Source organism: Spodoptera frugiperda, chromosome 11, assembly GCF_023101765.2.
Source record: "Spodoptera frugiperda isolate SF20-4 chromosome 11, AGI-APGP_CSIRO_Sfru_2.0, whole genome shotgun sequence".
Lineage (NCBI taxonomy): Eukaryota > Metazoa > Arthropoda > Insecta > Lepidoptera > Noctuidae > Spodoptera > Spodoptera frugiperda.
In genome coordinates this window covers 10468309-10493482 of record NC_064222.1, presented here as the reverse complement: position 1 = coordinate 10493482, position 25174 = coordinate 10468309, and the positions used below count along the sequence as shown (strand labels likewise).

General features: G+C 36.0%; 1 protein-coding gene across 1 annotated transcript in view; it reads left to right on the top strand.

Moving 5' to 3' along the window:
• The window catches only part of LOC118275010 (nucleoredoxin-like), a 44552-nt gene that overhangs the window by 14827 nt on the left and 4551 nt on the right, over positions 1–25174 (top strand). Inside the window, exons 2-3 of the mRNA XM_050697075.1 lie at positions 4718–4951; positions 5217–5326. Of these exons, the coding sequence (XP_050553032.1) occupies positions 4718–4951; positions 5217–5326 (344 nt within the window). The remainder of the gene's footprint in view (positions 1–4717; positions 4952–5216; positions 5327–25174) is intronic.

Sequence of the window (25174 nt, the reverse complement as noted above, 5' to 3'; positions counted from 1 at the left end):
TGTTGTTTCAAACTCGGAACAAGTCCCGAATTGTTTCGCAACCCAACAACTTCCAATTACGGTCTGAAAGTGTAACAAAATTCATAAAATTGCGCTCGAAACCAGTCTCCGGGTTCCCGATAAAAGTTTTTCTTGAGTTCATCCAAAAATAACCCGAAAGATCGAATCTGCATTGTACCGTATCGAAAGATATAAAGTAACTTGTCTAAGGGTTGTAATCGCTCGTAATGTTCGTGGGGTGGCCAGTGTTGCGTAACAGGCCCTCAGTTTGGACCACTCAGCCGAACAACTCCTTAATCTTGGTTATTTGGGTGCTGGACGACTTAATTAGGGTTTTTGGGAAAGTGCTCCTTGTGTTTGGGAACCGTATTATGGGAAGATTAAAATTGTCGATAGGAAGACTACAATGACCTATTAGTGTACGGATAAGATAAAGTAGAACATAATCACGTCCGTACTCAAAAACATTTTGTGTCTTTTGACTTAATGAATAATAATTTCTAAACTAACCTTTTCACTGACTTTCTCTATGCTAACAAGTAATGATAGTTATCTCAATTTCGGAATGAAACACTGAGTAAATATTCAAAGGATATTGAATCGAAATTCCAGAGAAACTGTATTGACATCCAGAAAATGCGACTGATGATAAGCAGTCCACGTCATCGTGTAACAGTAAACGACTAAAGATAAGAAAAGGTTGACTCCTCGCCAAGAACCCATCAAAGCATCGCTCCTATTTCCCTAAGGGACAGAGAGAGGTGAATGGCATGCCCCGATTTCACGGTCCACCGGTTATTATGCACCAACGAATCCCAAAAGTTTCTTAGCTTAAGGCAACAATGAAATCTCCCAAGAATGCCTCGGGTTGCCTACGTGATGGGAAAACTAAGAAAGACATTACTGTTGCCCTATTTTCTTTGCGTCAAGGTGATCACACTGACGTGCTATGGTCCCTTTGAAAGCACTACGAGTACACGTCCATAGTTACATTGTGTAGATATTCTTTGCACACCCTTAGATGTATTGGTAAAATGGCAAAGATACCTTCCATAGTACGACTACCCAAGAAAATAATTCTGTCTATGTAAAGATAAAAATATTGGTCACGTTTTATAAAAAGGTGAGAAAAGTGACATTGCGAAGTCATAGCTTTCATCTATGTATTCTATTTGAGGGTCTCGTGTATAATTATTATTGTGTATATTATAAGCTTGTATTACTCAAAAATATTAGAGCAGAATACAAGAAATAGAAACTGTGGCTATTAAACAGATGAATGGAACTTGTCAAATACAGTAATCGCAAAAACGGTCACAAAGCTGACCATTCGACATTTAATCTTCTTACGTCGTCGGGCGGTTCCACAATGTTCCAGCATTTTATTTATGTCTGGATACTTCTGAAGTATCTGTCTACGTCTGTCTGGACGTTGGTAATATGAACAATATATTGCTTAAAAGCGATAAATAGTTGGAAAAATATGTAAATTAAACTTTAATTAATGAAACCCTTATCAAAACTACTGTTACGTACCTGTTACAAATGTACGTTTGTAGTTCTTATTCGTATTTAAAACCAAAATTAAAAAGAACCAATCATGCCAGTGCATGGCTTCAGTTATAAAGTCCAAAGACATCGTTAAACGCACATAGCACTACAATATTAAACTCAAATCCCCCATTTGATCTCAGAAATCCCTTACAACCGCATCAGATTCGGATAGACATCCCCCAAATCTCCAGAAACCTCCAAACTGACATACAAACCACAGACGTGGTTCATTAAGCCAGGCGACAGATGACGGAGATGGCTTTTAGCGTGATTGGCTAGTCCTATTGTCTACATCAATGGCCGACAGACATGAAAACTGAGGCTCCTGGGCCACAATGAGGGATTGGAAGCGACTGCTGCTTCATAGGGGATCCTGTGAGGTTTTGAAAAGGAAAGTTTGTTAATTAGAGGGCTGATAGAACAATAGATGCGTCACGGTACTGATTAATTGATTAAATGTTTATTTTTGCAGCTTCGTATAGGAATACAGCAAAAATATTTTTACGTATAAATTATGAGCTTTACTCAAACTAAGTAGGTAAGTGGGTAACTAACTTTTTTCCAATAAAACCTTCTTCCAATTCGCTTTAACAGAATACCAATAGGTTTCCTACAATATTGAGCGCTCCAAACTACCATAATATGTTTTGTCACATAAAATATTCGTCTAGAAAACTTGGCAGACATTTTTACGCATAAAATTTCGAGATAACGACGCGTGCGGAACGTCCCGAAGGATATGACTGCAGACTACAACAAAATTCTGTTTTTACTACAATCCGTACAAGGCAGTATGCGTGTGTTTCCGCGCCAACGAATTTGTTTATGCAACAGAGCGTGCTCTATGAACTGTCAAAATACGCGGGAAAATGTATCCTTGTCTTTTTTTTAATAAAGAGACGAGATACTGACGCAGGCGAAATATCAATGACTCGTCTTGAGTAATATTCACGAAACACTTAGAATAATATTAAACTAAGGACTTTACGAAAACGACTTTAAAGAAAATCTAAGATTCTTAAAATATAATGAGTTTAAAAATGCTTTAAAAATACTTAACTTCTTACAAAGGTACTTAAGTTCCTAAGATAAGTACGAAAGCTTTGTAGATAAGCTGACACAAGGAGTTTCTAGACTCACGACAATCTTCTTGATAGAAATTCCCTTTGTGATTAAAACAATAGAATGTTTAAGTTGTTTTTAAATGCAAATTAATCTAAAAAAGAAAAAGGAAAAATAGAAGTGACAACGTACAATAATTTCAATGACAATGGACGTTTTTGCTGACAGAGAGGTGATCGTAAACTTAATTCACAGTTGACTAATTCTAATGAAAATTTATGGAGACCGCCATTATTGGACGGCTCCCCTCAAACATTTTGGTGACACTTCACTTTATGAAGTGCTCGAAAAATGTTTTTATCTTATAAAGAAGATTAAATTGACAAAGATGGAATAAAATTAATAGCTAGGTAGATGATCGCTCGATTTTGCAATGTTACATTATTTGCTTCTATTTAATGTGTATTCCTTTGTTTAGTGAAATATGAGTTTTTTGAGGCTTCATTTAATGAGTCGACGTTTGGCCGGTATCTCGCCTGATGGTAAATGATGATGAGGCCTACGATGGAGCATATCCGCCCATAAGCAACCTATCAGACTTGCTATAAAATCAACAAAAACAAAACACATAGTCACATTGCAGATCTAGACAATCTAGAGAGAGTCTAGACTAACAAAAACATATTCTCTTTCGGACGCAGTAGTAAATGATTCGATCGAAAGACGCCCGATCCAATGCCTAATCATAATTCAACATCCCCTCCTCATAGAATTAGAGCGAACCAGCACTAACCAAATCACAAAAATCTCTAAGAAATCACACCCATAAATTATTCACACCTCATTCTTCACACCTTGAATCTAAAAAAAGCTTCCAAAATGGGCATTATTGAGTCAGGTCAGTAACGTAAAAGGCCTGCTTACTATCACTTCCCACTAGGAATAACGCGCGCTTTCCTGTGCCTGCTACCGGCCTATATTTAGACGACTAATTATTAACAAGGTGCGTTTAGTTTATGGTAAACTGCGGTGTGATGTGTGGCCGTGGCATTAAGCTGTGTACACAACGGACAATGTTTCAATGTAAATATTTGTTGTGCATTCAGCTTTTTCTCCTTGGTGTTCTACTTGCCTAATGTTGCATCTGTAACTTTCCGGAATAATAACCTTGTTCTCCGCGTTATTAGATGATTACAGTATCTTTTTAAAACACCGGCTTTTCACATGTTGTCCTATGTCTCCTGTCTTTAAATGTGCCTCAAATGTTAAAAAAAGAGTATGATTTAATTGCGGTAGACAGGGATATTCCGAGAATTTTATATAGCATCCCTTCGGAAATGTGCCTCTGTGCAAAAATGCGTGAGATTTAATCGCGGAATACAGAGAGTTATTCCGAGAATTTTATAGCATTCCTTGTAGGATCAAAAAATAAAATGTACTAAAGAGAGTTTACGTAAAAATCAAAATAGCTCCAATAAGCAACAACTTTAACCAATTTTAAAACTTCATCCAATTTGGCAGAATTCCCCTCAATACAACTGGCTGTTCATGAATATACTGCCTACCTACAAAATACAAATTATCTGTGTATAAAGTGTTTAGTATGCAGCTGGCGTCCCCCGAGGTTGGTCGCACGTGAGGAGAATTCTGCTGGAGAATTATATTAATTTCCTATCGAAGTATTAGATAAGTCAAATGGAATTTATCGGATCTGATTTTTTTGGGTTCTGACTGGCGCTAAATGAGAATTTTAATAGAATATTCGTGTTCACCATTGTTAAATTTGCTATGACATAATATTGCGTGCTACTACTATATTTAATTGTAACGTATGATGTAATTAAACTAGCCTGCAACCGTCATTATCAACATGTCATGTAAACGCCATTTATGCCTGCCCCCTGAGGCATAAATATCCACCCAAACTATTAAAATAATGATCGAAACATATCAACTTTACCCGCGAGCCTACTCTTATACCTTAATGTAGGTAGTTTAATAGCATGCTATCCTTTTCAGACCATACATACTCTTCTAGTTCTTTAATAAAATATTCAGCAAAAACTTTGAATTCGCTAAACAACAATTCTTCTGTCCTCAGCGCCGTCTCACCCAGAAGTACAGCATCGCAGTCGGAGTCCCGACGCTGGTGATTCGTGGCCGCCACGTGAGGGATGCTCTGCTGGACGACGCGCTGGGGGAGAAGTTCCCCTGGCCCCCACCACCTCTCACCGAAGTCCTGAGGGGGGTGCAGCTCCAGGGAGATGGGGAAAGCCGCCTCTATGAACAGCTGCCTGCTGATGCTGTCAGGGTGTTCTATTTTGCGGCTCATTGGGTGAGTAGGAGTCAATTTTATGAGAAAAAACTTAGATATTTTCCAAGTTCGTCAATGTATAAACGACAAATCCTTTTCAGATGTCGATAACATCCAAAAAATACCTGATTTTTCTTCGAAATTACTAGAGTATTTTTTAGTAATCAGAATGTAGTGTACATTGTTATTTCTTTTCAAGGTAATAATTACTTGGTTCTTCCCAAGTATACAGTTAAAAATCCCCTTATCATTCACTGTTCAGCAACTTCAATTTCCTTTCTCCTAGTGTCCACCATGCCGGTCGTTCTCGCCGAGCCTGTGCGCGGCGCTGGCGGCAGTGCGCAAGCGACGCACCAAGTACGCCAACACGCAGCTCATACTGGTCTCCAGTGACAGGTAGGATGCTTACAAACTTACAAATACATAGAATTTAGATATATATATAGACAGAAACTATAGTGTATAGCCCTGAGGTAAAATAATTATCCAATCTGACATAGTCATTCAGAAGATTTGCGCGTGAATACAACATTAAGCAATAGAGAGTAAAGTTCCCTAAGAAAAGGAGTTGATGGATCATGTCTAGCGGAATTTGTGCCGTTGTTGTTGTTCGTTGGGATTTTCAATCCATGTTAAATCGCATGTAAACTTCATACGTGGGATGCAGGATTTATGACGTCATCTGTTGATTTTAATCGTCGATCGTCTATGTCAATGACTTCTGTCAACGGTCACTTGTAATGTGTCGCCACGCAACTAAACATTTCAAGAATTAATTTGTCCAAACAAGACTTTTAAAGCCGAAAACTCATAGCATAACCGACTTATTAGCAAATCGTCTGAAACACTCCCTCCCTTCCTTTCTCCCATACGCGCCAAATCACACAATCACAATTTTTACCATTCTTCTTGAGCAAATTGTTCGAAAGATTATTCCGTGCCATTGAATTTTATTGTTCTACAAAATTACTCCGGAGTTCGGGCAGAGCCTGTTCATTTGGCTTTATTTATTATTCCCTGCTTCGTGTTCGAGTGCGATCACAGAACAAATATGGCGGTGTGTTCCTTCAATTTAGAGCTCCTAATGAGTCTATTTGTGTTAGTGTTCAATTGTTTGGTGCCATTTATATCCCTTTGTTCATATCTTGGAGATTAATAGAGATAGTTAAGATGGAGTATGAAGAGGCGAAGATTCGTTTTATTGATTTTTGAAAGACCCCATCACTCACAGTATCTTCTAAAATTGTAGTTTTGTTACCTATTTCAAAAGTGACGCGTTTATTCGTTAATTAGGCTAAATACTGCATAATAAGGAGCGTTTTTGGGTAATACATCCAATATACATAATTTTAATTTGCAACACACCTCTACTCATTAATTATTTATTTATGTAACTGGTTATGACATATCCATTTCTATGAATATTGTATAATAACGTAGACAGTGAAAGGTGATGCCAATCAACAAAATTAATTAAACTAATATGTACCTATACAAAATAACTGACAATAACGGTAAATTCTACTTAAAAATATTATTCATAAATGGAATTGGTAGCTTACGTCATTGTCCGCAGAAAAAAAAAGTAAAGTAATACAGTTGGCGCGTTCCACGTTTTCTTTACTTTTTTTTTCTTTTACTCGGAAAACGACGACTTCCTTTGATGCCAATCGGAATATTTTAATTAAATTATGGGAATCTCTCCCATTTTGTGTCGTTATATCGAGTAGGGAATTAATTTTAATAATAAAATGGTCTCGGAATTACATTTCTGTTAAGGAAATTAATTTATTAATGTAATGAGCGGTGGGCAAGTATACCTATTTGAATACATTATGCAGAAATTAATTCGTAAGTAGAATTTTATATTACCTACGACTTATTATAAAATGGGACAAACCGTTGAATAAAACCGTTAACGTCTTCACATTATATGCTTAATCCAGTTCTATTTACGTTCCTTCCAGTGGTACCTAGTGTGTTGTGGAAATTCAGCCAAGTCTGATTGAAACTCAGTACCTACCGACCCTAAAAATAATTTTAGGAAAAGGCCAAGAGAAAAATATGTTGTAGTATAAAAACTCGCTTTAGCTTTATATGTATTATTTTCAAATTAAAATATTATTAGTTAGTAGGCTACTGATAAAAAAATGATCAACCAGAAAACAGTTAAAAATTGCAAAAGCCATCACCCTTCCAAGTTTAATCTTCACATTATATGCTTAATCCAGTTCTATTTACGTTCCTTCCACCTCCCGAGGGAATACACAAACATGTTGGTGTTATTTACTGAAATAAGATAGTTTGCATGCTGAATAATAAACGGAGTCTCGTCCCGGCTGCTCTCGACTTAGGATCCAGGGTTGCTAGCGTCATGGTTCTATCAGTTTTATCTGAGAAGAAAATTTTGTCATGCATAGCTAAATGTGCATTATGGTGGAAGATTCACGTTTTTAGGGCTAGCAATTTTTGTAAAATATACCTTGGTATTCGCTGTTAAAGCACCCTTTTCTTTGAAAAGAAAATCTTGCACCACATTTTCATATTCATTCTTCACAGGCCTCCGTTTGACTTTGTTCACATACTCCACATAAAATGTGTTTGTCATAATCTCCATTCTTGGTATATTACCTCAAAAAGATCCGATTTTATTCAAAACTAGAGCACTGACAAAAACTTGTCTTTTAGTAACAGTTTAGTAACAAAATCATCGTGAAAACAAGTCATCTAAATGCAATCATTCGTTATTTATTCCATATCTTGAGTTTCTTTGTTCCTTTCCTTATTATCCCGATACAAATAGGTAAACATACCTATGATGCCTACAAACGACTATAGGTAACCATCAACAGCCAGCACAATAGACACATTTGTATTCTTTCATCCTCCCCACTCCCCCTATATCACCCGTCTTCTTTGATTTACTACCTTCCTGTTCATATCACCTTTCACGCATCCATCTTCCGCAACAAATTCATCATTTGCTATTGTTAAAAGAATTTCCTCAAAAATGTTTATTTTCACAAAATGGCCGCGAGACAAAATGGCAGCCCTCGTTCGGTGCACCATTCATAGGTAGGGACGGTGTCGTTATATCGAATCGAATCCGTTCGCTTCATCGATGGCGACTTTTTTAAAACAGAACTTCTCGAACACTTTTACAAATTAATAAGTTATACAATACCTGAGAGCCTGAAGCAAAGTTTTCTGACATTTTTTTCTTCGGAAGAAAAAGTGTACGGAGAATTTTTTCCATCTTGTGTTTTAAAAGTTCTCCTTCTCGAAATTAATAATAATGAAACTTTTACCGACTCTGGTTACCGGTCTCTACTCCCTATATAGCAATTAGCAAGCAACGTCTGAACGACAGACTCAAATCGCAATTCGTATACACCATAAAAGATGATACCTGTTATTATAATGATACGGTTACTTGGAAAAGTCTGTTAAAGAATTGCGATTTGACTCGATGTCGAGAAAGAGTGACTAAAGATAAAGTATATCACCAGTACCTTTCATTGACCAGTCAGATAAGTCTATCTGCTCATTGCTCACTGAATTGAAGGCTTTGAAGTCCATCAGTGTTTTTAGAAACAATAACTCCATTAGACCATCTAGAATTCTAGACAACCGATTATAAATAAATGTATAAACAGCCCATCACCATTTTATTTTTTTTCAGTGATACAAGGCATCAGTCACTTTTATAAACCTTATGTTTTTTGTGTGACACTTTTTAATAAACCCTTTACATGGGTCGCTGACCCAATTTAATCTTTAATTTTATCCGATGTATTAGTTTCCAGGTTTGGCAAGTTACGCTTGCCAAACCTGGTAAACAATTTCTCACTCAATAATCGATACTCATTTAACAGAAAATCCTTGGAAAGGTAGGCATTACCCATTCCACATAAAACGAAATAGTTAATACTTCAGTGGAAAGTTCGAGGCTTAAGCAATTAAAATTCAGGTCGTTTCGGACGACAGGCAATCCTGAACTGTTCACAGACCCTCACCTGGGTTTTAAATCACTTCGTTTTATGCTCCTTTAGACCCGTAAGTTGAATTAATTAGAAGGAATATTCATTATTTTAAATTGTTTCAGTGAATTAATGTAAAGCGGATTTGTTAAATTCCAAGTTGTGGGCGATAGTGTTGAGCCCTTAGAATATTGTTGGGTTTTACCATTTCTCATACCTATTATGTTGTGAGTTTCATCTGATATGGAAAAGATTTCTAAATTAGTTTTGTCCTGAATTCTCAGTATTCAATAATAGTCGGAATGAGCATAAGCTATCTCTTAAAATTGTAGGACAGCTGCCGAAAGTATGAGTGTGCTATGAGTAAGTCCTCTCGACATTCTATTTACTTGCCCGTCCAGGAAATAACTGACATTAAAGTTTTTTGCCATACAAAAGAGTGAACTTTGAAATCTGCACTATAGGCATAGTAACCTACATTACTTGGCAAGCATCCAAATAGGCGCGAGATCATAAACCAGAGACATTCATAAACAGAATTTTATAACCACTCAATTTTTTCTAGACGTAAACATAATTTTCTGAGGCATGTGTTAAAATAAACGTCTTACTCAAAACACTTTCTAGTTTTCATGACAAAAAAAAACAACATTTTAAACATTTAAATATCCTACAAAAAAAATAACCTTAAAAATAATTTCCCGCCCAAACTGAAAAAGACCAAATTTAAACATGGCCGCTATGCATAGACAGCATTTCGGAGATTTTAATTTCAAGCTTCGAACGTCAGTGATTACTGGCGACGAATATTTAAGTCGGATGTGCAGACGTGTCAGCTTTACTTCTTTAGTGAAATCTATTTGGAACTGGATTTCATTATGTCGTCAAAGGGTGTGATCGTGTCGCTGCGAGCCACGTGCTCTTTGATCTTAGTGAAGTGTCATTATGCATGTGCCATGTTACTCTCTTTTTTGCATACACTGCTGTTATGCAAAACAAGAAGTTGTGCTTAACGTATGTCTTCAATCTATCTATCAACATATCTTCGGAAGAAATGGATTCTTATTTGCGGAATGACAATAAATTTTGCTTCTTTATAAAATCCAAATAATTGATGGTTAAGTACATACCTAATAGATACGCTTAATACCTAGCAATATAAATTAAGAAAAACATAAGACACTTGTAATTTGAAGAAAAACACGTATAAATAGATTCACCGATTCCCCCAATCACCGATTCCCCAACAACCCTTAAATTCCTAAACCCAAAAGGCCGGCAACGCACTTGTAACGCCACTGGTGTTCTAGGTGTCCACGGGCGATGGCAACATGACCGGCTTATAACATAAAAATAACCTACACACCAACACAAAATCTTCGAAAATATCATACCATTTCTACAAACGATAATTTCCGAATAGCTATAAAAATAATACGGTAAAAGACTTCAATAACTTTGTCAAGATTTTCTCTAATTACTTATCTCCTCTGCCTAGTCTCTGGCCTAAGCGGGTATTCATTAGCCCCCTCAAAGGGATGCGATAGTCGTGTCATGATTGTGGCACGCTCTGCCGGACCACAGACAGCTTTGATCTTCTCTAAAGTCACTTCACTATGCATGTGACAGTTTGCTTTTTTTTAATTCTAATCTTGACAAGCTCCGGTGAGCGGTAATGGCGGTTAGCGCGCGTTGTTTTTCATTTTTCATGGAAACTCTTTTAGTTATTTTGTAGAGGAAAATAAACTTAGTTTCTTTTTATGTTGGAAAGTTGGTTTTGTTAATCTTTATTTTATAAGATGGGGTTTTTTTCTATTAGAAAAAACGTCAGTTCCACTTTTCAAAGTAAGATCTTTTAACTCTGTTACTAGTATAAAATGTACCTAGAGTAGGTAGGCATATAGTCCAGCAATAGACTATCGAATGCTATTAATGTGGGTCATTTACAAACAGATTATTTGATATGCAAAAATAATTAATTTCTTTGACAATCAATATTATTTATCACTTTCCACGTATAACTTAAAGTTACCTATTAAGATCGTATATGATTTGACAAAAGTCCGTGCGATACCAAAACCCGGCCACTACAAGAACTTCACACGTTTGTATTGTATGAGAGTTACCAACAACCAACAAAGAGCTTTCAATACTAACCTATTTTCTTTAAGATAATGGCCATTCGTCTAACTCGGTCCCAAGGGAAATAAAGGTGAAGTAAAGGACTCGATTCAAATAAAACAAGTAAATACATCGTATTAACTCCTAAGTAATATACTTTCACAAATTGTACTACCTACTAGGTGTACCTAAGGGAAATGAATTACTTTCAAAGATCAATGGACCTTTTTCTCTTAAATGATAGAAGAATAAACCTTTTTTTGTCGTGTGTGTAGGTTAAGGTCATCCTGAAGTACCTAATATCTGTCCTTTTGTTGTAACTAGTGATTAACCGGATTAGCGTTTAGTCTAGAAGTAAAGTGGCTTAAAGGTAAGCCGAGTGAAAGTGGCATCGGCAATCCGATCGTTGTCGATACAGTGGACGCAGTCTGAAAAATTAATCCGTTTGACGCAATCATGCAATCCGTCCGGTGCGTGCGATGCGGATCAGTGGACGCTGTTGTGTGAGTTTCTATACAAGACAAACTAAAATCCGTTGCGTGCGATCCGTCCGCAGCGTGCTATGCGGACAAGAAAAACAAATTATAAAAACGACGAACAAAATACGAAAAGAACGAAAAAAAAGACAAAAGACTAAAAAACTTCAAATTCAAATTAAGAACCATAACTTTGACAAGGTTCTAAATCAACTTATTGCCTTTTAGTCCGTCAGATGAGCCGGCTGAATGAACAATAGAACATGGCTTCTTTTTGTTGGCATTATGCTCTTTGCACTGTTGATGGAATTGCACAATAATTGCGAATATTTGGTAGGAACTCCGACCTCCCCCAGTGCAAGCAACGAGGGTGGATGACGTCACAGACGCCAGTCGCGACAGGTAGCCAGACTAATGGAAGGGGTGCGATAGGGCTGTCGAAGCGGATCGATAACAAAATGTTGCAAACAATTTTAGAAGTTTACTAATATTTCTGGCCTTGTCAGTGCTAGCTAGAGTTTTGAAGAGAAACATGGTTCTTTTGCTATTTGTGGAGATCAGGAATGAGTTTACTTAATACTTGTAGCACTTGACCGAGTTATTTTGTTTTTATAATTTGTTGGTACATATAATTATCCAACTTTAAGTTGAAATACGCTCTAATATTACTAGCAATCACAAGACCTCCATTATTGAACATATAATAGACGTAGCCCTGATACTTTCAAATTGGGTGATTGAAAACGACCTGCCTTCAACGGCTTCCAGCTACCTTCATCAGGTTATCAGTTCACTTTGTGACTAGATAGGTATAGATCACAAAATACTGAGAGAGCTATCCAATACATACATATATTGAATGAAAAATTAGCACACCATAACCACAGCGCCGCCTACAGGTCTGGAAAACAATTCCTCCAAATTAATCGCTTTGTTTCGACCCCTGCGACAGCCCTAATTAATAGGGTTGTCCGTGCGTCGGTTATTAAGCACATAGATAGTAGCTACGTACAGGCAGCCCTGTTATTTTGTGTGGTCGGCAGAATTTGGGAGGAAATTTGGGAGGAAATTTTTGAAAGTATTTGATGATGCTCTATTATGAGAGTGCTTAATTAAGGATTCTTGAATGTTGAAACTTGAAAGCGTTAGGTATTTATTTTATTAAAGTGAATAATAAAAGAGGTCGGTAAAGAGGTACCTAGGTAGAAAATACTTGTAATTTTTTTACTGAAGTAATATTTCATCACTAAGTAGAAAGTTACTCTACACGAGAATAAAAGATTTCCTGCTATTTTATGACATGCAAAATTCAAATAGTGCCTATTTTACGACTAGGTAGTAACTGTATAACTATGATTACCGCAGCAGAAACTTCATAAAGTAAAACTATTCTTATTACATATTACATGTAAACCTTTGTGAAAAAATACCCTCTTACATAACAACCTTAGTAAATACTAAATAAACACAACGCTGGCGACAGAATAATCACGAAAAACTAATAAACCATTTTCTTATTTTGTCACAAAAAAAATGATTACCTCGTAAAAACCATTTTTATCTTAACATGGCGGCCACAAAGTTTACACAGCCTTTTTACCACTGAAAAGATAATTTTCGCATAAAAGTGAATGCTTGTAATAAACTCTGAGGGGTTTCGAAGTCTGGGGACGTTTTTTAAAAAGTTTTCGAGAGCTCAGATGTTTTAAGCTTCAATTTAATTAAAATACTCAAGCTGTTTCTGCATTTTTTTATACAGCACATTTCCTTATAGGTATACTGGTATAGCAGTCAATAAGTTCGTTTGTAATGGTCTTTTTGAGTAATATGGCGCAATATTTCTAACTTTGAATTTTATATTCCAAACAACAATAGCTTAATACCTTAAGCTTAAAATTTACTCAAACACATGAAAGAAGCACACACATAACTCCATTCATAAAATATCTCGAAATGAAATCCCCAACAACATCCCTTTACATTCGGAACCACATTCACGAAACATATTCTCACAGATCTTTATTACATTTTCCATCATGCGAACTCATTGCATTGGCATAATAAGCTTGCAGATGCTTGCATAAAAAAAAACAACAAACGTCAACGACGCGTTGTCAATGGAAAGGAGGGAATTTTGCGCGGGAACTGCGTACAGTAACCTTAGTACGAGTTTGCTTTACGTTACGAGAGCGATTTCGGCGCTCTGATTGGTTGGTTTATTTTTGCTGGCCAATCAGAACGCAGAACGCGAACGTGATTACTTAAAAAAGTACAAACTCGTACTAAGGGTACAGACATCAACATGGCGTCGAGGCCTCCCTCTACTGCGCTGTTATCGGCTTAATTTAATTGCGTAGCCCGTGCCATTTTGAATGGCTTTCCGCCACCGCTTCTCTTGTTTGTGTTATAAATGGAATTTGTTGTAAATACGTATACTTTAATGTAGCGGCAGCAGCGGAACATTTTGTTTTAACGTGAATGAATACTTTGTACCTACATGGATTTCTTAACCAAAATTAGGCAATATTGAAATGGTACCTATCTAATTAAAATATAATGGCTTTTTAGTTCATATAAGTAGACCTTATAATCTATATATTAATACGTGATGCAAAAAATTTGGACCGCTTTTTACGAAAATTGCGCGAACGTTGGAGCATAAAATTTGGTACACTTATAGTTTATGTGTAGGAGAATTGCGGAACGTTAATATTTTTCAAAAATAATGCTTATAAAGTACATTAAATCAATAAATAAAACATTACACACACATGCATAGTATCTGATCGTATTTGACAAAACGTCAAAATCGATAGACATTGCGATGATATTCTCACGTGTCATATGAATAGAGTTTAAAAAAAAGTTTGAATTAGTAACTAATAGTAACCGAGGATCACTTCTGTTAAGTGCCTTTATATTTAGGCGGGAGTCATTAGATGATATTGCGACCACTAGTAAAAAATTACGTTTAAATTAGTAACTAATAGTAACCGAGGATCACTTCAGTTGGGAGCCTTTATATTTAGGCGCAACGTTGGCATCCAATTCAACGCTAACAATAGTCCCTTCATAGTAATAGCTTCACGCTAGATTTAAATTCATAATGATGGTGCATAAACCAGCCAGGAATAGCACAACTCATTCCCATCGACTGAATTTCAATTCAGACCACAAATCACGCACCCTGTTCCGTAGGTACAATGTATACAAACCAAATGTAATAAATTTTAAAGTCCTAAGTACATACGTATACCCATTTGTTATGAAAACAAATCTTTAATCATTCTAATAAAAGGCAGGTGTGCTCTGTCCGCTGCGTAAATAAGGCTCTTTACGTACCATTTACGTATCCAAAAAGGCTTTTGGAGATAGGGATGATGCCGGGTATGAAAATTAAGAATCTATTTAGTCCGTCAGTTAGGTAATGAAAAAATATTGGACACGTATTTTTTTTTAGTCATATGAGATAACAATGCTTAGATAAAAAAAACGAATCAAAGTTTTGGAGTAGGAGCAAATACTTCATTTATACAATTGTTTTATAGATTACCTACAATATTTTCCGGGGAATTTCTGTGTAATGTCCTTACGAATGGTTTGTATGTTAAATAATTTGGTAAGTCTTTGGGTGTATTGTAACACCCAAAGACTTCCAAATGGCTATTTTAGTTCGTAAAAGGATGATACACTAGAACATATCATAGAATGGCTCGTTCTATGATAGCGGCTCGTTGTTCTGTAACAAGTTAATTGTGTAGTCTATACTCACCTTAAGATATTTAGTTTAAATCTTTCATTTAACCATTAAAATAAAAATAGAAGCAAAGATGCATTCAGAGCTCCCAACAACACTTAGATTCTAATATCACCGAGACACCGAGTAACACTTGCCTACTCGAGAAATGTCAATGGCGATGACAATCGTTTCACAGCGACTGCACTCAGTTTCCAAGATAAGAATTCTCATCGCGCTCGTATTGTGCATTCTTTGCAGTTTTCTCTCTAGTAAATGCTCTACACGAAATGGGGGCAAAAAGTAAAGTAACACGACAACTACTTGTAGCATTAATGTTGCAGGCGCACGCTTATAAAGAATCCATGATATTTTACGCTCTGGCTTAATGAGAAAATGCATTTAATTGTTTGTAATTTTTTCCAATTGTTTTGGAACAAATGACATTATTTACTGCCGTAGCGGCATTTTTTTACTGATTACTTAACCCAGTCTTTAATCATTGTTTTCAGTACAAAATCCGTTACTAAGGAATAGTTTAAGTAATCATTATCATTAAATTCTTTGAGTGCGGCAGTTAGAGTTAAGATTTCATATTTATATAGTTTGGAACTAAATTCTTTTTTCTAATACTATATAATAATTATTCACTTCCACTATAGTTAATGCGAAACCAATCAAAATGTTCAATCTTTTCGAAATACGAACATGGGCAGCCATTTAATCCAACAGATAAAACAAAATATAATCATAGCCACGCGATCTAATCTTTTCATTAATAACAGACCAAGGTATTACAGCATTCAGCCACTGAGCAAACCCCGATGATCCCGCTAAGTTCTTAATTAAAACTGGATTGTTAGAACAAACAAATCTAAATTAAACGTTAACGGTGAGTGTATCCTCCCGGGATTTATATCCAACCGACGATGTAATAAACTCAACGCGTTTATGCCCCATTTCTCAGCTAGAATTGGTGTTGCTAGATTTGACGTAGTTTATAGAAATGTCAGACATCAGTTGCTTCTCAGAATTAGACATTAGTCAAGTCAAGGTAAGACCTACTTTATACTTTAGTTAACCACTTAATAGTAAGACGCAAGTAATTACTGCCTCGTTAGCCGAGTGGTTGCAAGTGTGACTGCCAGGCAAGGGGTCCCGGGTTCGATTCCCGGGTTGGGCGAAGTGTTACTGGGCTTTTTTCGGTTTTTGAAAATTTCTTAGTAGTAGCACGGAGTCTGGAAATGTGCCCGGTATATGACAATAGGCTCACCACCTATTACATGGGACTTACAACATAAATTGTGAAAAGTGGGTTTAGATTGTATTCTGGCATTATGTGCCACAATGTGCACCTCTGCCTACCTCTTTGGGGATAAAGGCGTGACGTTATAAAAAAAACGAATAGCAACTAAGATGTTTACAATTCAAGTCGTAACAAAAAAAAAACTACAAAAATAAAAACATTTTCTCCCTTCCAAACTTACAAAGAAAATCTTCCTCTATTTTTAAATTTCATAAAATTACGTTGCTACAGCTTTCGCGACGCGGGCAACACTGTTTTGTATTGTGTTGCCATTATTTGGGGTACAGCCCTCATTACAAAACGCCTGTGGGGCGAACAAGTGAAGCAGCTTGATAAAAACCTTCCGCACAATTTTGTAGTATCAAATAAATTTTGCGTAAAACGGAGGGGCCTTTTTATTTTATTTACATTTACTTTGGAGGTTTAAAACTAAAAAGAAAACATTGGAGCATGGAACTATTTCGTTAATAATATTTTGTTCGTTGTTTTTATACAAACAAGTAGATTTTTACAATAAATAAATTTTTTCACTACGCAACGGACATTGTTGCTATTTTTCTTTAATAAAAAGACTAATTTAAAAGGAAGGTTTTTTAGTTTTTATGTATAATACATACATTATATCACCATTGCACCCATGCAAAGCTGGGGCGGGTCGCTAGTTTTCAAATAAATGCTACCTACAACCATCTATTTTTTTATTTTATGCAACGAAATCGTACAATTCCTAACCTCTATTCACCAAGACTAACTGCGTGTGGCTTTTAACTACAATTTACTGGCGCTATCTAACCAAATTTCTTACGATTACCTTAAAGTCGGGCCCACACGGCAAATTACATTAAACCGAGACCCTTTAGATTTATCGCGGCCCAAGCTCTAATAAAGCCAGGATGCTTATTATTCCCGGGTAACCCGTTACGGGGATACCCGATTCCGGTATAACGCCGATTACGCGCCTGTGGGCTCCTGATAAACCACCCCAACCAATAAAATGGAAGTTGAGAAGGGCCATGTTTGGGCACTGCACTAATTGGCTTTAGAATAAGCTGGTGGATGCTATCAGGAGCTAATGTAGATAAGAAACTAACCACTGTATGAAAATAGAAGTTTGTGAGAAGGGATATGTCCACAAAAGATCGGTCAAAATTGAACTCTCATTGTTTGATGTATCAACTTTATGAATATAAACAAAGGGAATGGTCTAACAAAGAACGTTACATTTGGTAAATAGACAAATGATGAGCAATTTGATGTAAACTTAGATACCTACTTAACTAGAGGTATGTTGAAAGTCACTTAATAACCCTTTAATAATACTGTCGAGATAATATAATCAATACTCATTGATACGATTACTTAATACACATTATAAGAAGGCTCAGATAATGTCAGAACTATTTACTTAATACCCACTTAAGTATGTATCGGTACGCACACTTTCCCTAGCTGCTTAATTTAATCATATCGTACTGTTAAGGCCACACAGGCGCGTTATTATCGGTCGATAATATCGCATGCGTATGCGTATAATCCTGTTTGTGAGAATAAAATACTCTACCCCTACATTATCCTTTAAAAAGGCAAAAGTATCTAAGAAAGTCAATAACTATCTCAATTGTAAACATTTTACGCTTTGCACAGATTTAGTCTTCTCCCCTATCTCTGTAGTTTCCCCTGAACGTTATCACATTTGATGGCATTACCTCCAGCGCCCCCGTACGGCGGTTCATGGCTATAATCCCTGCGCCATGGCGGAGGGAATCAAATTCTATGGTCGTGCTGACGTGCCAAGCGGCGTTATGTGAAAATTTAAGGTCAATTTGTTGATGGAATTTAACTAAATAAGACAGATTTCTTATCTGGTATTATAAAAATATAGTATCTTGTATATAAAGATATATGCAAGATGTATGCAACGTCACGCTTTTTATCCCTGTAGGGGTAGGCAGAGGTGCACATTACGGGACGTAATGCCACTATACAATGTACAGCTAATTTTCACCATTTGTGATACAAGTCTTTTCTATGGGCGGCGCTGATCGCTTACCACCAGGTGACCCGTATGCTTGTTTGCCCCTCAGTATTCCATAAAGAAATAAAGATATGACCGACGAAAATCAAATAGGTATTATAAGCTACAGAAGTAAGACTTCAGGCACTTCAGAAACTCTAAATTAAAAAGCATGAAATCTGAAAATTCTTGGGAAAAATCTCACGGAACTTAGCCACGGAATCTTTTTATAAAGTTATTAAAAGCAGTCACGATTCCAATACCAAGCTCTCTACGCAGAGAATTTTAAAGAAAAATGAAATTACACCTCATTCCTGGCATTGCTGCGTCAATAAGGTCACGAGATTTTCTTTGCTATAATTTTATATCGTACTTTTGTATTAAAGGTTTTATTTGTATTAAAGGTTGTATTGTAAGGTTTATTTGTATTAAAGGTTTTGTATTATTTATCTATTCTATTACCTAATAAGGAATAAAAGATCATGAATTTTTTTTTTATTCATCTGCGTTAATTATTATGTTATCGGCTTTCTCACGTAACTGTTTGACGAGGTCGAGGAAGACACAAATATGAACCTCTAGCATGGCTTGAAACTAGTCGAGTTCCTCGTCTAACAGTTACATGAGTAGGCTGATAACATAATAATTAATTTAGTCTCACGAAAGTTATAATAAAATTATATTTTTCTTCGTGTTACATTAAGACTAGGCAAGATCCTTAAAAAGAAGAATGAATAGAATGCCTTTAAGTGCATTTATGTTATAACTTATATAGTAAAAAGTATAAAACCAAGTATGAAGACGTTCATCCGGCTAATCCGGTTAAACAGACCCGGGTACTTTTTAGAGCTCTTGGCGATGTGCCAGGATCCAATAGATTTTCTTGAAAATTGAATCAAATCTATCTGGACCATCCGCGCTAACGTTCACCCCTTATACTAGTAGATAGAGCTGCACCAAATTAGCTTCATAAAACTACTAGCTGTTGCCCGCGACTTCGTCCGCGTAGAATAATTACTTCTGAAAGAATTTGGCTTCTTTATTTTTTCTTTATCTCTTTTCTTTATCTAAGATATGTTTTTCTATAATAAAAGAAGCCTTAGTTACCTACTCCTTCGTTCGTATATGAGCTACCTGCCATTAGAAGTCCCGTCAAAATCGGTTCAGCTATTTCAGCAATTAGTCGAATCAAAGTGATAGAGAAACTTTGTAAAAAATGTGATTTTGGTGTATGTATCGTATATATCCAATTTTTTTATTAGTCAAGAATTTCTATATCTAGACTAGAATTGATTTTAAAACCCATAAACAACACTTATCTCGTTAGCAATAGTTAGGCCACTCCGCCACAATTTTGAAGCCTAACAATACCAATTTACTGCTCGTATTACAGCAATTATGAACGTGTAACAGAACCATTAATGGCCAGGTAACGAACATTCGAATCACATTTCGTATCGGATAACCGAACTGCGCAAACCGCGGCCAATTTACGTCGGTATCATATTCATAGGGCCGCGCCATTTTATGAGCACGTACAAACTATATTGCCTGTGTTCTTTTTATGACTAATACGTTCCAACGATTTTTAGCTCTGGCAACAATATCACGAATTTTGGGGAGGAATATGACGACTTTTAGCATTGGTTATCAAGCTTAACCATTTTTTTGTATGATGATAAACTGTGTCGTAAAATCAAAAATCCTATATCACTACATAGTATAAAACAAAGTCGCTTTCTCTGCCCCTACATGGTATAAAACAAAGTCGCTTTCTCTGTCCCTATGTCCCTTTGTAAGCTTAAATCTTTAAAACCACGCAACGGATTTTGATGCGATTTTTTTTAATAGATAGAGTGATTTAAGAGTAATGTTTATATGTATAATACATGCATAATATATCACCATTGCACCCATGCGAAGCTGGGGCGGATCGCTAGTTAAACATTAAAAAAGTTGTGTCCACGGACATTAAGTACAAGTAGATATAAAAACACAGAAGGGTTGTCGTGTTCTATAGCCATTCTCCAGCTCCCCACAATATCCTCGAAATATGGTAAGCCGTTTCCTAAGTCATAAGTTTGTAACTGAACCCAACCCTCATAACTTACCCTTATGCAATATTAATAAAATACATAAATACACATGCACGTAAAATATTGAATTATGATTTACAAACGGTGTTGCCAGTAGTATTAAATCTAAAGTAGGCAGAAAAGGTTATGTTGTGTTTTACGTTTTATTTATTCGTTACTTGGCGCCCTTCTGACTTGATGTAATGTACTGCGAAATGTAAAACACAGGGTTGTGTTTTACTGTCCATAAAAACTTGGTATGTTTTTTCTCGTTTTAATCTTTAAGTGTGGGAGAGCCATGCTTCGGCACGAATGAGCCGGCTCGACCGGAGTGATACCACGGCCTCACAGAAAACCGACGTGAAACAACGGTTGCGTTGTGTGACTCAACCGGAGGCTCAATTACCCCCGTTCCCAATCTTTTAAGGGTTGAATTCCTAACCCCCAAAAGGCCGGTAAAGCACTTGTAAGGCCCCTGATGTTTCAAGTGTCCATGGGCGACGGCGATTGTTTACCGTACCGGCTTATTCCATAAAAAAAAAAACATCGAAATAAATAACATAATAATAACTCAGTCGAATGTATTTCTCACATCTAACTTATGAAAAGCTTCTTTTCTTATAAAAAATCCCAAAAAAAGTATTAATCTAAAGCTTTCCATAGATATGCTAATCTTCTTTTATTATGAAAATAAGTTTCTACACAATGTCTTATTTTGTTGTGCTTATTTTTGTCGGGTGTCATGGCGCCGAGGCGTAATGGCGCGCAAGTGAGTTATGGCGGGAAAAAATTGTCGAGACGTTGTGAAAGAATATGGCTTACTCATCTAACTGGATAGATACATTTGTAAATAAACTCAATTTTTCTGGGACATATGTTATTTGATCGACAGTACGGTTATTCGGTTTACGATCAATCCGTGTTCTTGTGTTGAAAGTGTAGTCCAAATACTTTCATTGCTCAGTGTGATATGTGGAGTTGAAGAAAAAATAACACATTAGTAGGCTTATTAATTGGGGAGAATATGAAGGTGTAATTTCATTAGTAAACTTATTACCAAAGATTATAATGAGAAAAATGGTACCTTAATGAGAGATCCGGATACCCAACCCGTCATTTTTGAAGAGCCCGCCACCTCATTTATACCCTTCTAAAATTGTACTGTCTCCAAATCTTGAAGCAATAACAAAACTATCTGTGAAATCCTTCGTAACTTGCAGATCGCAGCGATAAGCCTCAAGGGTCGTCAGGAAGTCGTTTGTCTCTGTGTGTCAGCTAACTTTTTACATTAAACTCAAAATGGTAACTGCAAAACTTGCTGACATTAGACGTTCAATTTCAACAGCCTGTTGTTAATGTGTTTTGTTTTAATAAATTGTCTTTAGCAACTAGAAGACTTGTTAAGGCACATTAGTAGATACTTTGGAGTGAGAGAAGGCAAATGATATGAGCTTTGTTTTGATTTTTGATATAATCCTTAAGGCATGTTTGGTATTGTGGGTCATTGCCCACCAAACACATTTTATTTCATGAATAGATTATCTACAGTATTTGTCAACCAGATCCCTGAAGACCTTAGAACATCCTAAACAAGAGCAAAAATTAGAAACATTGTTTTTATAAGCAAAACTATGCAAAGAAAAAATAACCATCGGGGCTTTTCTTCGATAAATTATTTCAGTTTAAATATCGACACCAGCAATTTATACTACGCTAACTCGAAAAAGCGTACTTTACAGTAGAGGCGTTTAAAGGGAAAAACGTGATAACTTTTACATTAATTAAGATACTTTTTTGAAATTTGATATGCTTAATATATATGTAATTTATTCATTGTAATATCCCATATTTATATTTCCTTAATTATTTCTATTTTTTGATTTAGCGTAAGTAAGCCGTATATAAACGTAATTCATCAAAAAATGTTACATCTTATACTCGTCTAACTTATGTTAGCGTAGTGTAGTACGGGAGGTCGTAGAGCATGATCAATCATCTGATGCATATTTCAATAGTTTTATAAAGAACATGTACTTACTTACAAAAAGAATATTCAACGTACAATTAATAAACTAATTAATACGTTAACACATAAGTATTTACTATGTAAAAGTCGCTAAGTAGTTCATTTTACAAACGAACAAGTATACACACGAACGCACTAAACTACGCTAACTATGAGTTAGTGCAGTGTTGCACGAACTTTGACCAAAATGATCCCCGCGCACACTCCGCTAATAATAGTTGGCGTAATATAAATCGAGTGATTTCAAAAAGTACCTTTACTTAGCGTTTTATAAGATTTGTAACTTTCTTATTTTTGCATATTTCTTCTCAATTTTTTTATGACGTATGTAAAAACACATTTTAAGCAACTTGGCATAAAAAAACGTTTTTACCAAATTTCGAGTTAGCGTAGTATAAATTGCTGGTGTCGATATAATCGTTTCATTTCGCTTCACCGACCGTAGCGGTAAAAGCTTACACCTATTACCGTCGTTACGGGTCCTAGCCTCAATAAGCAGCTTACTTTTGCCACCCTTTAAAAAAACACGATGACAGATGTCACCCGCTGTCAACGTCATAATAATACCAAGTAATTTGGTCGTAAAAAAAGTTAATTTGGTCGTTAACTCCGACTCTTGCTGACGAGTTACAAGGAAGTAGGTTTATCGCGTTGGCTTCTAACTAGCTCAATTCATTAGTCAGACTGTTGAAAGAGTTTATTTAGCAACGCAAACGACGGTTTACTCTTTCTCGTTTTAGTGAAACACTTTTAAGAGAGATTCTATACTTAGGCACCCATATTTTAAAAAGAATTGATTTAAACTGATATACGCTTGTTTGCCTTCAGTTTTCTATCCGATTAATTGCTTTTAACAAGGCTCGGAACCGGTTTAAAAAATACCGGTTAATACCGGTTTATATCGGTTTTCCTCCGAACTTTTCTTAAGAACGTGAACATTAAAGAACTTTATTTTAACCTAAATTAACCGGTTTATTCGACGAGGGGCATGTCGGTACACGCGTTGAAATATTATTATTGAAATAAGCTGAACAGCGCGCGGCGTTTCTTTGATGTGCGTCGTATTAACCGGTTTTTATTGCTCTAAACCGGTTAATCCGAAAAAACCTTTATGAAAATACTGTTCCAAATACCGGTTTAAAAAAACCGGTTTCGCGAACGAAACCCAATGTAAAGGTTTTGCGTACAAGTACATAATAACGGTTTGAAAATTTAACCGGTATCCGAGCCTTGGCTTTTAATCATTTTTCCCAGTGATTTTAACCGTTTTTTATACCTAGTACTTAATTCACTTGGTATATTGAATTTATTCTACCTTTTTAACAATCGCACAAAATCAAAAACCATTGCTCACACAACCCCAATCAAAATATAATCCCGGAGTCTTAAAATCCCAGTCAATAAAAATCCCACTTTGCCCGGGATTTGTGTACGAGGTCCATCACTATGGGATATAAAGTTGTGTCGTAAAAAAGCAATTTGATCGTTCCCGCCTTCACCGACAGTGGAAGACTGTGTAATTTATTGTTGCTCCGGAAAAACTTGATATTCGCGAGAATACTATAATATAATATATAGTAACGGTACTTATTTTCTCGCCCTCTTTTGCCCTAACCACAGACGTAGCGTCCTCTTAGAGATGTATTGTTAAGGGTCCCTGTAACTTTTTCTGTGTTTAATAGGGTACTTTAATGTGTTTAAGAAATATTATTGAGAGAATATTTTTCTGTTTCGATTTAATAGATATAATTATGATTATTTTTCATTTCGAAGCATCCAATAACTTCTCCCGCTTTGGGCCCCGTTTCTACTCCTGCTTTTCGAGCCGGTGTCTCTGTAAACCTGGCAGGTGATCCGCAGTTCCAGATTTCTATATATACTACACAATAAATCGTATAAAGTACCTACGTCTTTACTGTCACCGATTTTTAATAGAAAATACATTGTGTGTCTCTCAGAACAACATCATTACTGATTAATCAATAAATTGTGTTTAAAAATTATTAAGACAACCACAGAATCACAACTACAAAATGTAATGAGTAAATAGCAATCCCGTCCTAATCCGTATTCATTACAAGTTAGTCCCGGGATTCGCAAACACAATCCCGGGGCCGGAACTAGAGAACAACAATTTATTTATGTTGCAATCAACTTCCTTGCGGGAACGACGGAGAAGCACGCGCACCACTATTTCTCAAGTAATTTATGAGTTGGAATATTTTTAGAAGTATCTAATATCTTTGGTTCTAAATAATACTTCATGTATTTAATATAACAGGGCTGAATATAATATTTACTTTGACGATTTTTGTTTAAGTGCCTCATTGATCGAGTGGTTGAACAAATGGTATTTATACATGGATTTGATTCCTGGGTCGGAACTAAATTATAGATTTCTTTTTCTTATTTTCTCATTAAGCAATATCTATCAATAGTTTTTACCAAATGAAACTCATTATATAACTCGTGAACAGTGAGAGTATCGCGTATCATTGTAACTACTTTGA